General features: G+C 38.2%; 2 protein-coding genes and 1 long non-coding RNA gene across 4 annotated transcripts in view; 2 read left to right on the plus strand and 1 right to left on the minus strand.

Moving 5' to 3' along the window:
* The window catches only part of LOC111197443 (uncharacterized), a 5,413-nt gene extending 2,204 nt beyond the window's left edge, over positions 1-3,209 (minus strand). The window contains exon 1 of the long non-coding RNA XR_002652441.2: positions 3,038-3,209. This is a non-coding gene — a long non-coding RNA (uncharacterized LOC111197443). The remainder of the gene's footprint in view (positions 1-3,037) is intronic.
* LOC103039251 (uncharacterized) lies at positions 139-7,935 on the plus strand. Of its 2 annotated transcripts, XM_007239055.4 has the most exons (6): positions 139-1,193; positions 3,784-3,844; positions 3,922-4,206; positions 4,303-4,590; positions 5,717-5,800; positions 5,949-7,934. In XM_007239055.4, the coding sequence occupies exons 2-6, from the start codon at positions 3,784-3,786 to the stop codon at positions 6,203-6,205; spliced, it is 975 nt and encodes a 324-aa protein (XP_007239117.3). In that variant the 5' UTR covers positions 139-1,193; the 3' UTR covers positions 6,206-7,934. The 2 variants fall into 2 exon arrangements, with proteins under 2 accessions (XP_007239117.3, XP_007239118.3); XM_007239056.4 differs by lacking the exon at positions 5,717-5,800 and having other exon boundaries at positions 5,949-7,935.
* Positions 7,936-9,943: 2,008 nt separating this feature from the next.
* Positions 9,944-14,845, plus strand: part of LOC125786867 (uncharacterized) — a 34,763-nt gene continuing 29,861 nt past the window's right edge. The window contains exons 1-2 of the mRNA XM_049470492.1: positions 9,944-10,212; positions 11,631-11,708. Of these exons, the coding sequence (XP_049326449.1) occupies positions 11,633-11,708 (76 nt within the window). The 5' untranslated portion in view covers positions 9,944-10,212; positions 11,631-11,632. The remainder of the gene's footprint in view (positions 10,213-11,630; positions 11,709-14,845) is intronic.

Raw genomic sequence — 14,845 nt, forward strand, 5'->3', positions numbered from 1 at the left:
GAGGACAGTTCTAAGAGTAAAGAGCTCAAGCTGTAACCCTGCGTTCACACTGGAAAGCGACAGGCGACCATTCATTTCCTATGGCAGGGCGCGATTTGTCGACGCGAGAGGCGACAGAGCGACACGGAGAATAATTTTTCTCAACTTTATGCAAATGAATTATGACGCGGTGAAGCGACATTCTAACCCGATTGGCTCCTAGCTTTTCTTTGGACCAATCACAAACAAGGCGGTTCGACGTCCTCAAGCTCCTGCTCTCTGAATTTCTAGTTTCTTTCCCGGTTCATTCTGTTGAACGGGGTGGACCCACATCAGTCTGTGGGAACGGCTGCGTTTCCAGCGCAGTTAAATCACAGAAATGCCCAAGAGTCCAGCAAGTTTGGGAGTTATAGCTGTAGAATAAAGTGGCCGAGCGATTCCTTTTTTGTGCCTTTTTTCTTGTCGGAGGCTGGACCATGATACACGCGACAAACGCTGGGCGACACAAGCGACTCGTCGCGTTGAGCTGCGCCACCGATGGGCGGAACCTGCTGTTTACCTGGAGTCCCTTTAGCTTCAGTGGCGTTCGCACTAAAATTGATAACTTGTCAGCAACAAACAGCAAAACAAGTGTAAAATAGCAAGCTTAGAAGCTAACAGGCCCGATACTATTCAGCTAACTAGCAACTATAAACAGTAAAACACTGATATGAAGCTGAGTAATTACGCTACATTAATAATTAGAAACTTGCCATTTTTGGGTTTTAGTATAAATCAAGTTTAATTTAGGACTGTCAGTGGTTTAGCTGGACTATCTGCTGCACTATCCTGCCCGACTGTATATGCCTATACAACATGCATATACTACACTCAGTCCTCGGGCTGGCTTAGAGGATGGTCATGTGATGTAATGTTTTTACGTCTTAGGCGGGGCTTAGAGGGAAGCTGGAAGAAGGAGGCTAACAGCAGCGGGCTACACAGCAGCCTCACGTGTAGCCTCAGCAGCCTCACTCTGATTGTAAAAATAAAGTAACAAGTTACGAAAAAACACACAAGCTAATGTCTACAAGAAGTCTCTCCGTGCACACCACCAGAGTGAAGTGAGTGAAAGGCCGATGCGCGGGTACCTGCGCGGCGGAGTCACCTTTCGCTAAACCTGACAGAAAACACGCAGAGGCTGCTGAGGGGCTCGAGCTCCGTAGGATCTCTCGAAGGTAAGTTCTGACTGTTTCCATAATTTTTATTAATTATTGGGTAAAATTATTGACTGTATTAATGTATTAACGACAGGTAACCTAAAACTTCTGAATTTTATGAACTATAAAATGTGTTAGCTAAAACTCACTGCTTACACTGAGCGACAGATCGGTCTTTCAGCCGAAGTTGTGTTTCAAGCTCTTGTACCGATAAAGCGTGAATGCAGGTTAAATAGGTTAAGTTTTACATATGCTTGGCCTTAATAAGTTAATAAGTTTGTATATCGCGTTTTTTTCTGTTCTGTCCCGTCAAAGAAGAGAGTGCGCTAACTAGCCTATCCTCCGGTGAACTAACTGTTAGCTAGCTCTAACATCTCTAAGAACAGCAGAGGCAAACCAGTCTGTATAAGCAAAAGGCGCTTTTACACCGAACCCAGCTTATTTGGTCCAGACTTTTAGAATTACCTTGGAGAGAAATAAGGTTAGCGGAGAGCTATTTTACACCAGCCGCGAGCTAGCGAACGGTACCGGGGAGAGTAACATTAGCAGCTAACATAATGTCAGCTAGCTAACATTAGCTAACTTTTCCCTGTCTGATAAAATGTTAGCTAGCCAACATTAGCAGGAAGCTAGCTAACGGCACAGGGAGGAGTGGCGAGCTAGCTAACAAAAAACGTTTTGATTTCCATTACAATAAATTATTTTCTTCTAAAGAAATTAGGACCTTTTTGGCTTTAAATTATATTTATTGAGATCTTAAAGAGCAGAAACCCGTTTCTAGATGGTCCGGACTGGAGGCAGCTTTTAAAGAAATGCAGCAGTACGAACATAAACGCTCAGACAGGGACTGTATTTAATGCAACAGTAGATTAACCCTTATTTATCAACAGAAATAAAAGGAAATCTTTTACACTCTTTCTACACTCGAAGCGAGTCGCATTCTGGCTGAAAGCTAGAATTCAGCACAACACCTGGCAAAGGAACTCAAAGCCAAAATCATGACAAACTAGCATTCTACAAACTAATTCATAATGTGAAGTACAATGACACTACTTAGCTGATCATGACAGGTATAGTAAAGTTGTTGTAGGGAAACTAAAGGGTATAGTAACGTTGTTTATTGCGTTATTAAACTATAGTGGGAATCTAATTAAAAGTAACCTTCAAAATACAGTACAGAATACAATGCAACACAGTTACCTGCTGTGCCTCATTTACCAAGCATCTCAGAGTAAAAGTACTGAGCTAAGATCATTTCTTTTTCCTGTCTAATAGAATAAACTCTTACTGAAACTACGCCCTGGTTCGGACTATCAGGTGTGAAACGCTCTGAGTTCAGTGCTGTGTGCGGATTTCCACTGTTCACTGCGGCTGCCTGGTATCTGCTCTGACAGAACACGTGACTGAGCTGTTCCTCACTGCGTGTTTATAGCAGAGGGAGACAGCGCCATTTTTTCTGCGGTGTGTCCAGTTTAGTTTTCCTATGTCGATTTAAAATAACATATATTCTATTTTCTATTTCGTACTGTTTAATTTACATCCAGTGCTCAGGTTACCCAGGCCCAGTCACAGAAACATAACCCCCCGAAAAACACAGTGCTGCTGCTGTTATACACTAGATAACCTAGATGTAGCTGTATAATGTGTAATAATGTCAGCGCTGCGAGCGTCTGTACTGAATTAATAAACACACACATTTTGTACACCCATAAACTTGAACTGAAAGTATACTGAAATATACTAAACACGGATTATGCGTAAAAAACACATAAATACAGCAGCATGTTAGTTTAATAATAGAAATATCAGTAGTATATGCAGTTCGGGCGGAGTCTCTGCTGGAAAATGTTCAAAATAATCACCAGAACTACTCATCTGCTGCTCCGGATCAGAACCGGTCCCGCTCTCTCTCTCTTCCCCGAGTCTCCGCCGGGAGTCCAGCCGCTCCGGTTCTGCGGGAAAGTGCGGGTTTCCCCGCCGCGTCCGTATTTTCAGTGTACCACTAATGCGCCATTTTCTCCTTCATTCACTTCATGCAAACTGTGACGTATGTGAGTGTGTGAGAGTGAGTGTGTGTGTGTGTGCTTGTGACAGAGTGAGTGTGTGGTTGTGTGAGAATGTGTGTTGTTGTTGGGCCAAAAAAAAAACCCTATTTTATTCCTTAGCTTTCATGATGAATATCTTCAGTTCCATCTAATTGAACCTTTCTTATTCTTAGGTATGCTTCTCTTTGGCTCACATAGTTTTCATGTTCCTGTTCATATTTTAATCTTTTGGAGATCTATTGGAGATTATTTCTTAAATAATAGGTCGTCTTCAGTGTTGCAGTGTTAAAACATCATTCTGAACAGATTTTGCTAATGTAAACAGCCCAGAAATGTTTTTAAGAAGCTTAGTTTTAAAGCTTTACTTACAAAAAAAATGCAGGGCTTCCTTTTGGAAGCCGCCTTTGACCTCAGGACTGCAATATTAGCCAGTAGTTACTAGATTGTAGGTGTTGTAGTAGACTGGTGTAGGTGTTAAAGGTTGGTGTAGGCTGGTAGTAGATACTTTTCTACCTATAGTACATGCTGTAGTACTTAATTTGACTCTCTTGTATATTCCACAGATGCCATTCGTTAAATGCCTGCTGATGAACCTTGGGGCTCTGTTTCTAAGCCTGTCCTTAAGTAAGTGCAACATGCTTATAACAGCTGTAAACCTTTAAAAGAGAAGTGTGGAAAACTAACAGCATTTTTCTTTGTAGTGCCCATGTTCACCTCTGCCCTGGTCAAAACGGTGAAAAAGCTGAACGAATCCGCTGTTCTGAGCTGTAACGTAGAGTGTACAGGTGTGATGCAGTGGAGTAGGGAAGGGAAGCCCGTTGCTGAATGCGGCCCTGGAGCTAAAAAATTGAGTTTCGTCTGTGAAATTAATCAGGAAAAAACTCTGTTCACTGTTCCTCTGGTGAACTTCTTAACCAGAGGCTACTACTCTGCTTTCTGCAGTGGCGAAGAAATGTCTCAGTGCAGACAATTCTTACAACTTCTCCGTAAGTTCAACCCAATTAAACAAGTACCTCAGTGGTTTAGAGTGGTGTGCAGCTTTAGAGAACTTAAATCATAAACATGTTAATTTAATGTTTCAGCCCCTGAGGATGTCTTTGTCCGGAATGCTGGAGATCATCTGGGACTGGATCTTCGCATTCCTGATCCAGTTACCGTAGAGTTCACAGGGAATGGAAACTCCTCCACACTTGAGGTTTGCCTCGTGGATGGACGTCGCTGTCAGTGTCACGCAGAGTATGAGCAGAGGATCCACGTTGTCGGAAACATCTTATTTCTGATGGATCTCAAACCTTCAGACAGCGGAAACTACAGCATACAAAACGCTGCTGACCGTACACTGGTGAGCAGTTCAGACGTCACTGTCACAGGTGTGTATCATTTACACTAACAGCTCTTACCTGAGACAGAATCACAAACACTGTTAAACACTGTAATATCACTGACGCACTACCCATAAAAAGCACCATAAAATCACTGTAACACTAACACACTGTATCATCAACACACTGTAACAGCGTCATAAAATTACTAACACACTGTATTGTAACCAGCGCATTAGCTCTTTAACACACAAACTATAACATAACTAGTAGTGTTGGAGTCACGCTAGTTTCAAGTACAGTTATTCTTACCTAAATGTGAATTCAGTCTATTAAATAAAATTAAAAACATGATCAAATTATACTGATAATACTTGCTAATAAACGCTATAAATGCATTACACTTTGATGTGTGCAGCTTCTCAGTGAGTCCTCTAAACGTGGAGTAAGTAGTGAGTTGATCTGTTAACTATACTGATTTATACACCAATAAACATGACTATTATTTAAATATAATGGAGAATGTTTGCTTCATATGGACACCTTGGACTCCTTATCTAAGACAGATTCCAAATAAGGCAAAACTGAGACACGGCTCCTTTATGGTCTCAAGACCAGAATCGGGTACAGAACACTAACATGTTGTAGCATCACTATTTTACGCTGCAACACACACACACATTATATCATAACTAACACACTGTAACACTGACACACAGATTGTGAAGTGACCAACACCCTCTAATGTCACTATAATACAAACACACTGCCAGAAACGCACTATACCTTAACCAACACACTGTAACAGCACTAAGAAACACTGTAGCAGTAATGCACACTAAAACATAACTAGCACACTAACACCGTAACACACATCACAGTCACTAAAACACACTACAACACACTGACACTGTTTTAAAAGAAACTTAATGGTGTCCCAGCAAATCAGCTTTCAGGACCAGAACCATGTTTCTTTATAATCGGATACATTCATATAAAACCCAGACATTAATAATCTGAGCTCTGTCATAAAACTGTCACTCTTTCAGATCTCTAAGCATTTTTTAGTCTGTTTAATCTGGAATAATTTGTTTTACTTAAATGTTAAGTCGTAATAAAATGCAAAACTGATCTGTTAGAGTGATATCTTTATGATGTTTCTCTGATTAAATAGAGAGGAGCTCCAGAGTCAGAATTCCCACCTCACCAGAGAGAGAGAAGCACGACCCCAAACATTTCTTCATCAGCACAGTAAACGGTATTCTCTCTCTCTGACTTTAATCCCTGTTGTAGTTTTATCATCGTAGTACTCAACCAAACAATGGGCAATGATGTTCTGACTTTTTTGTAAAAGCTAAAGATGTTCCAGAGAGGAGTGATGATCTGTGTTGTCTCTTCTCTTCTAGACCTTCAGGAGAGCTGGATATGGAAGGAAGGATATCAGAAGGGAATAGTGAGTGGAGCGCTGGCAGCTGGAATTCCACAGCTAGTTTTCATAGTTGTGTTTTTCTTTATTGGTGCCTTTGTTGGGCCAAAGCTGTGGCCTCTGCTGAACAGCTGTGCGCAGAATCTCAGATTTACAGAGTGCTCCCATCAGGATCCACGTATGGATAATGAAAGGGGTATTCTCCTGACTTCTCCTAATGGTCCCACCCAGAACTAGGAAAATGATCTTAACGTCAGAAGCTGAATTTTAATGTTTTTAGCCTTTTGAAAAAACCTAATTGAAAAAATTATGTAGAAGCCAAATATGATGTTTTTTCCTTCAACATACAAAATGTAGAAACCCAAACTGTAGACCTGGGTTTCCAGTAGGCTGACTATGATGATCTACTTATCCAACAAAAAAAAAAGCTCAGTTTTAACAATCTTACTAAAAAGGCTCAGCTTTTTTATTAAGTATACCGTTAAAACTGAGTTCCATTCCATTAATATCACACTGCCAAATTTCTGCTCTGTCTCACTTATACAGGCCAGAACAGCCCGTTCATTCCTGTGCATTTAACATGAACACAGGACATTTGTGTATTAATATGTGATGATGTCAGGGCCCTGAGCACATCACCATCCACCAAGAACCCCTTATGTACATTTTATTAAAAGACATTAAAGAGACATTAACACAGGACTTACCTGGCTCCTGTAGAAATGGTGGGCATCTTCCTCCCAACCCTCTGGTACCCTCCTGACCTCTCATCCCCACACTACCACATAACATTTATATTCTCTGAAGAATGCCCCCCAAAAATCACACATTCTGCCAGAGTATGTAAACTTATGAGCACAACTGAACAAGCTAACAGAGAAATTATTCCCAGAGTAAGCTTTAACTATCCATAATCACTTTAATTAACTATTCCTGACCCGTAGCTTCTTACATGTAGACATGTCACACCTGCATTATGATGTTTTTATTTATTTATTTATTTTTAAATAATAAATAAATATTTATTTAGCTCATTTGTTTTGATGAAGTTTGCTCAGATGAAGTTTCCTAACGTCCTATTTCTGCCATTTCCATTTTCTTTTTAAATTTATGGTCTGTATTTCTGAGAGCTGTTTGCATATTTGGTGCTTAAACTGATTGTGTCATTTTATAATTCTGTATTATGGTGCCAAATCAAGCCATCTTCAGTCTGCCTTCACATCTTATCTGCAAAAAATGTATATACATTAAAAGTTTATTTTGTTTTTTAAATAAAAAAACCTTGCATCTCTTTTTTTTTTACTTTTCTCCTTAGTGTGAATCTGGCCGTTATTTATCCTGTTTTAGGATGATACGATCAATAAAAATGGTCTCTGCATGATTTTGGATAAAATTATTTTACACTTTCTTTTTATCGAAATATAGGAGTTGCTGTAGTAACTTCAGGTTCTGTTTTGGGGATGCATTGTTTTTAAGTTAGAGCTCTGATTTATGCAATCATACTTTTTCAGTTTCAGTTACATTTGTCTGTTTTGTTTTCCTGTGAAACTGAAATGCACTGAAATTCTATTACAGATCTTTCTCTGTGAATGAAATAAATACATGTTTTAAATATTCAATCCCTTAACACTCTCATTTGGAGATAAACTGATTCATGTGATCAATTAATGCTATTTTTAATAATCAGTGATTTAAAAAGGACAGGTGACTCTACAGCAGCCCCCAGCTATCAGTGACCTGCAGGTGGCGCTGTGAGTCCGTCTGTAGTGGAGCGCAGTTAGAGCGCCGCCGTGTGTCCATTTCTCCAGTATTAAAGCAGGCTTTGGCGGAAGCTGTAAAGTGGAGTGTTTTGGCTGGTTTGTAATTCAAATTTCTGTCTTCAAAAACTCTGTATATTCATCTGGCAACTTTAAATAAACTTTTTAAATACGACTTTCCTTTAATATAATGTGGAAGCTGTAACTTAATGTTCCCAAACCTTTAATCAGCTAAACTATCCAGCTTACAGAGATCAAAATATCATCCCCATCTCAACTCAGTATAACGTGCTACACAGTTCTGTTACAGCAGGGTTGTTTAAATATCATATAAACTCTGTGTAACAATATGTTTATCTACATTTACTCTGAATGAACACATTTACTCATAGAGAATCTGTCTCTTTAAAGTTTTTATTTTCTATATGAGCAACTAGCTGTAGTGTGTTAATTGTAGTTTTGGGCCAAAATTTCTAATTTGATCGTTTGATTTTGGAACCAAACTTCCTAATTTATTTTAAACTTTTGCTCTCTCTGCTTCATTACCAGTTCTGATCATTTCAGTACAGATTTGTACCATTAAACCAACCATCATTTTTTTGTGCAATATTTAGTGGATGATAATGTTTATAATCTTTACTGGTACAAAAAACATGGGTACAAAAAAGGACTTTCACTGAAAGGTACTTTTTGTACCTCGATATAAGATACAGCCCCAGCGACAAGCTTTATACAAATCCGTACTTTTTTTTTAGTGTGTATTTGTGCGCGCGCGTGCACGCACACACATACACACACATAGTGAAACCTACTAAAATACAAATCAAGGCAACATATCGTATTATTTAGGAATGTATTAACGTTCTCCTTCAAATATTTATTATTTCTTATTTTCCTTCTTCTTTTTAAATCACCCCCTACCAACATATTAATCTTTTGATATTTCTCATCTTTTATATCTGCCTGTTTTTTCTCTTCTTTTTATTTTCCCCTTTTGTTTTTTTCTTGCTGTTTTCTTCCTCTTTCCGCAATGAATTCATTAATTCATTCATTCACCATGAATACCCCTTTATCTGTCAGGGGCGTGGTGGTCTGGAGCACATCTCACCCGACCTCCGACCCAGAGAACACAGCGCCAACCACTGTGCCGCTGCGCCACTGTGCCGCCCTCCTCAATACATAACTGCTAAAAATAAAGTTTTAAATAGTCCTCTGAAGAGGGGGCGTGGTGGACAAAAAAAAAATATATATATATATGGATCCTCCTCCTGGACTTTAGGTTCATGCTTCCATCAAACGATAATTTCATTTAAAAAATGCTGAATAAATAATAATAGTAATAAAAAGCTGTAATAATACAGTTTTTCCACATTGTTTAAACACAAAATGTGGAATTATGCACACAAATCCAAAACATGAAGCTCATGTGTCACATTGTGACTCTACACTGCTAAACTCTAAACACAATTCCACATGTTCTCACTCAAATATCACTCTAAATCACAGCTTTACAAGTCGCCAATCAAAAACTGCATCATTTAGTACAGCTTCATCACCTGATAATCACTGACCTTCAAATACATAAATAATATATACATTTTTGTTACATATTTGTATCTGAACTGATTTTCCTCATCATGTTTCTCATTGTACTTACATAAATGAAAATTACAGTTATGCAACCTTACTACATACAGTAAAAATGGTGTCTCATATATATGTAGTACTGTAATGCTATATGGGGGGTTCTACATCGCACCAAATAAATATAAAAAACAGAAATCCAATATATTTCCATGGTATGTATTTGAATTTGTACAGTGGCCTCATGAAGTCAAAAGCAGAACCAAATACTTCAGATAATAGTGCTCTGAATTGATCTTGTCAGTATTTATTTGATGCTCTGTGAGAGATAATTATATAAATATGTGTGTGTTGTTTTGGTGGCATGAATCAGTTTTGCTGGAGATTTGTAGAGTTTCAACAAAGCAGTTCATAATTTTCAGTTTGTGTTTAGAGTTTAGAGAAAATGTGTTTCTAGAAATGCTTTTAAACATTTTTGAAAAACTGTAATTGATGCATACATGACAGAAAATAGTGATTAAGCTGTAAAATATGATTGCTGTGTAAATATTTAAGGCCTCTCTAGACTTCTGTGTTCAGCCTGTGCTGTGGCCTTCTGGAGCTGCATAAATAAGCATGCCTGTACAATGACTAATAGTCTCAAAGTCTCTTGTGAGAAAGGATTTCTTTCTGGAAATCAAGTAACAAAAGAGAGAGAGAGAGAAAAACAGAGAGAGAGAGTAAAATGAAACTTTTCTTCAGTCCAGTAGAAACAGATGTGGAACAGAAGGAGGAGCAGATCGAGGCTGGATCCTCCTCCTGGACTGTGAGTTCTGCAGTTCTGGATCATCAGCAGGAGCTCCGGGTCCGGTTCACACTGTGCTGTTTCTCTACAGACCGCTTTATTCTGCTGATCGATCAGCGGTAAGAACTGCTCTGATTTTCATATATCAGATATTGTAATTCTGCCTAGATTTTTTGGGCTGATCTCAGATTTAGAAAAAGTTCTGAAAGAGTTCTGTTACTGTGAGTACTGCACGGCTGAATTTATTGATATTATTTTATTATATTATGATATATTTTATTATTATTATTATTATAAATTTGAGTAATGTGTGTGTTTAGTTTTAGATTTGAGAAAGTAAAACACGAGGAGAAAGTTCTTTTGTTTTCTTCAGATAAAAGGAGGCTTTATTGGATTTATCTCCACCCTCTCTAACGCTGGATTTTTAAGAAGTCACGTAATCACGGTTGATCACAATTTGAGTTAACCCTTAACTTTAGTAACTTTTATTAATGTTGGCCCTTTAATACCTGAATTATCTCCAGTGATGGAACAAACATGTAAGAAAGCTATTTTCTGTCTGTAATGCACACATATATAAAGATAATATCCTAATATAATAATAATTAAAAAAAAAACTTAAAATCCATTTAACTAAAATAAGGAACTGTTTTTTTATTATATCTGTTGGATTGGAAGCCTGTTCTTAACTTTTTTATTGTAGATTTAATATTAACCTTTTTGTTCACAAACCATTCCTATCCACTTAAATAAACATGATAAAAAGTGTCCTAAATTATATATAATTAGTGAAAATTAGCTGGCTGTAAGTGCTGTTGTTTTCCAGTGCAGTGGGTGGGGCTGAGCTATTGTTTCATTGTCTTATAAACTTTGTCATTGGCTTGTTTATAGTCTATTTTAAATAACAAAAGGTCTTAATTAGTGTTATGTTGTAAGAAAATCATGCTCATTGAACACAGGGTCTGAAAGGGTTAGAATGAGTTACAGTAACACAGTGTGGCTCTTACACTGGGTCAGTTTATTCTGATTAGGGTTCTGTGGTTCTGGATAAGAAGTGATCTGAGTATGTACTGGGTTCCTGGTACAGAACCTCATTGTGTTGGTTAGTATGTACAGAATAATTTGTAAATAATGCATTTTAAAGCATTTCATGAGGCACACTGATGCTAAATGACTGATGGCACATTTTCAACATTGAGAAACGCCCTGAACAACATAGAAAAATATCATTTATGATATAATCTTTGTCTTTGGGGAGTGTATAAAATATAAAATAAGTAAGATATTAAATTATTGTTTTACATTCCTTTTGAGATATTCAACAGTCACATATTTTGTGTCGTATATTTTGTGCACTGGTAGTACCGTGGTCAGTGTGAATTGGTGAGCGGCAGAATGTTCTGTATTTAGTGTGAAACATGATGCAGGACTCTGTATAACAGTATTTATACAGTTTCTGTGATTATCAGACTGGGTTTTGCAGTTTTTTTATTATTGTATATTAATAATAATTCTCTCTCCTCTGTTCCTCCTGAAGGTATGGAGTCCTGTAGCTCAGTGATGAAGCTCTGTAGATCTGCTCTTACTGTCCCGCTCTTACTGATCATCATCACTGGTAAGTGTGATCTATCACTGATTTATTTTCTTATTAAAGACTGTACTGCTCTAGTTTACCAATGCAGACATCCCCCCCCCCCCCAAAAAAAAAAACTTGCACACACCAAAGGATAACGAAACTTTACTTTTATATTGATTAATTTTACGTTTTTTTTTAATTAAATGTAGAGTTGAGGTGAGAGGTGAAATGAGTTTTATATTTTCTTTTTTGTAAGGCCCTGCCTCTGCTTTTTTGGGGGGAAAAAAGCCATTATTTGACAAAAATTGACAGTCACAATATCACAAAAAATTGCACAACATCAAAAACATTTCATATCATATTACAATAATTATTAATATTGCCTCCGCCATGGTCTGCTTTCTCTCACTCACTGAACAAATCCCGTCCGGGAGGGGGGAAAAACACTGCCCGCCCACACTAAAAACTGATTGGCTGTCTCACAGACTCTTTGCAGAGAACAGGCCAATCAGAACCCTCTCTGCTTTCTCTCTCACTTCCCACACTCGTTCTGAATTCCGGGAGATTATATGTGACTCACGGGCATCAGGGAGCCACTGCCCAAATGCAAGAGACTCCCACAGCTTCAGGCCGTTTCTCAATACACAAGTACACAAGTCTGTGCTCCATTACTTGGTAAGAACGGACTTGGGAAGTTCAGATTGCGAGTACGGACTCCCGAGAACGGGAGGAAGCGGGGCGAGTGTTGTGTATTTGGAACAGCTGTGTACTTAATGACGTCACCCTCTTAGAGGAGTGGAAATAGTTGTTCCGAAAACATAGGAGCACATTTTCACCTAGCCGCTTTCTTAACAAATAAACCACATATCTGAAGTCTAAAGCCCTACATTCTCCCTAAAAATAACTTAAAACATTATTTTAGCACACAGCAGTACTGTTTTAAAAACGTACAGGTGCTTATAGTTATGTACCTTCTCCTCCTGCATTGCGCTGATAATGCTGCGAGGTGCATTCTGGGATATCGGGCAGTTAGAAGTTCACACAAGTCCCCTTCCATGCATCCTGGATAAAGTGGGAGGAGCAAGAACACATCCGGGTATAAGTTGTGTACTTGGCTAACTGTGATCTTTTGAATTGGAACAGTACTTGGGCTGCGACTGATGACGTTTCATGATTCCACAAGAACAGACAAGAACGCAGATTGAGAAACGGCCTTGGTTTGTCTGCCAATGCTATACAAATAACTGCTTTTTAATAATAATGCATGCATAGACTAGTTCACAGGTCAAACTGGGCTTACGCTAGTAGCCACAGTAAGAAGCTGTCGGCTCATCGGAGGAAAAATAATAAAATAGTAGATACAGGCAGAGGATAAATAAGCACCCCTTCCAGGAAAAAAAACACTGTGCTAATCTGGAATTACTTCAGTGGAGATTAATCCAATTCTACTGCTGCACAATATGTAAAGCTATACTTACATACAACAGTAATACTTCTGCTGTTTATAATCATCTTTAAATGCAGCATCCAGTGCTAACTGCTAACACCTGAGGTAGCAAGATGATGGAGTGCCCTTTTTGCTGCCCTTCTTGTGTGGACAAAATGTATCAAGTGCCCACTAGTTAAATATAATGGCGTGCCCTTTAGTTCAATATTAAGTCTTAATAAATTCCCATCTATGGGTGCCCTTTTTGCCCTTCCAATAAAAAGTGTGTTTTATTCCTTCTTCTTCTAGACAGTGTAGGTTACCGTTTGCATGTGATTTAATTCTAAAAAAGAAATAAATCTGTTTTGGTTTCTGGACGGTTAATGTTTAGCGAAGTACAAATGTGTGAAAATTATACTGTAGAAACATCGTAGTTCAAGAGCAGCACAATGAATCAATCTCAAACTTCAACATCATCCAGACTGAGTTTAGTCTAAGAACATGATGTTATTTTTAGTAAAGAAACACTGGGACCTGAGTGACCAAACAACAGCACCAGCATCTCAGTTTACCCACAATTCCCTCTGTCCATGAACCCCTGGATCTGCAGCCTTATCTAAAGGAAAAAACATTAATCACCAAAAGCTAAACTAAACAAGTAAGTTTTCAGTCTAGACTTAAAGATTGAGACTGTGTCTGAGTCCCGAACAGATTCGGGGAGATTATTCCTGAGTTGAGGAGCTTTATAAGAGAAAGCTCTTCCTCCTTCAGAGCTCCTCTGAATTTTAGGAACTACTAATAAACCAGCACCCTGAGATCTAAGTAATCGCGGTGGTTCATAATAGGAGATGAGTCTCGTTAATACTCAGGAGCGAGCCCGTGTAGGGCTTTATACGTTAACAGGAGAATTTTATAGTCTATGCGGAATTTTACTGGAAGCCAGTGCAGTGCTGATAGTACTGGACTAATATGCTCAAATTTTCTAGTTTGAGTAAGGACCCTGGCTGCAGCATTTTGAACTAGCTGAAGTTTTTACATAAAGAAAATATGGTGGTGTGAAACATATATCATATATTATAATTTACATCTAAGCATGAATACATAGGTTTTTAAACCAAAATAAATGAGATTTTAACATCAATGAGCTGGTTCTAGATAAAATGGTTCTAGATAAGCTGGTTCTGATGAACTGGTTCTGGATAAGCTGGTTCCGGATAAGCTGCAGTAAGAGCTCAGCACTGCTGAAAAACTTTTTTCAGATTTTACTTCATGAATCTGACTGAGCTAAAGAATCTAAAGTATAAAACTTATTCTGGACTTCAACACTTTTTTTGTTTATTACATCATTCTGTATCTGTTTACTAAATAGTAATGTTGTTCAAGTTCAAGTGAATATTGTTACAAAGGAGGAAGAGATGGACGTAAGTGCAGAATATAATTATTTATTAAATAAACAAACTAAAACAAACAAACAAGATAAACCAAAGTTACACTGATTACAAAACTACAGAAGACTTCAACTAGAAAACTGGAACCTAACAAACAACATGAGACATGAAACAAACCTGACAAGAAACCAACGGCAAACAAACCAACAAAAGACTAGACAAGGAAGACTTGAAACAAAGGGGCTTATATACAGGAGGAGGGAACAGGAAACTGGAAACACCTGAGGATCAATCAAGAGGGGGCGGAGTTACAAATAACTGATGACAGGGTGGGGCTAGGGCGGAGACAGGACCAAAACACA

This window comes from Astyanax mexicanus, chromosome 22, assembly GCF_023375975.1.
Source record: "Astyanax mexicanus isolate ESR-SI-001 chromosome 22, AstMex3_surface, whole genome shotgun sequence".
NCBI lineage: Eukaryota > Metazoa > Chordata > Actinopteri > Characiformes > Acestrorhamphidae > Astyanax > Astyanax mexicanus.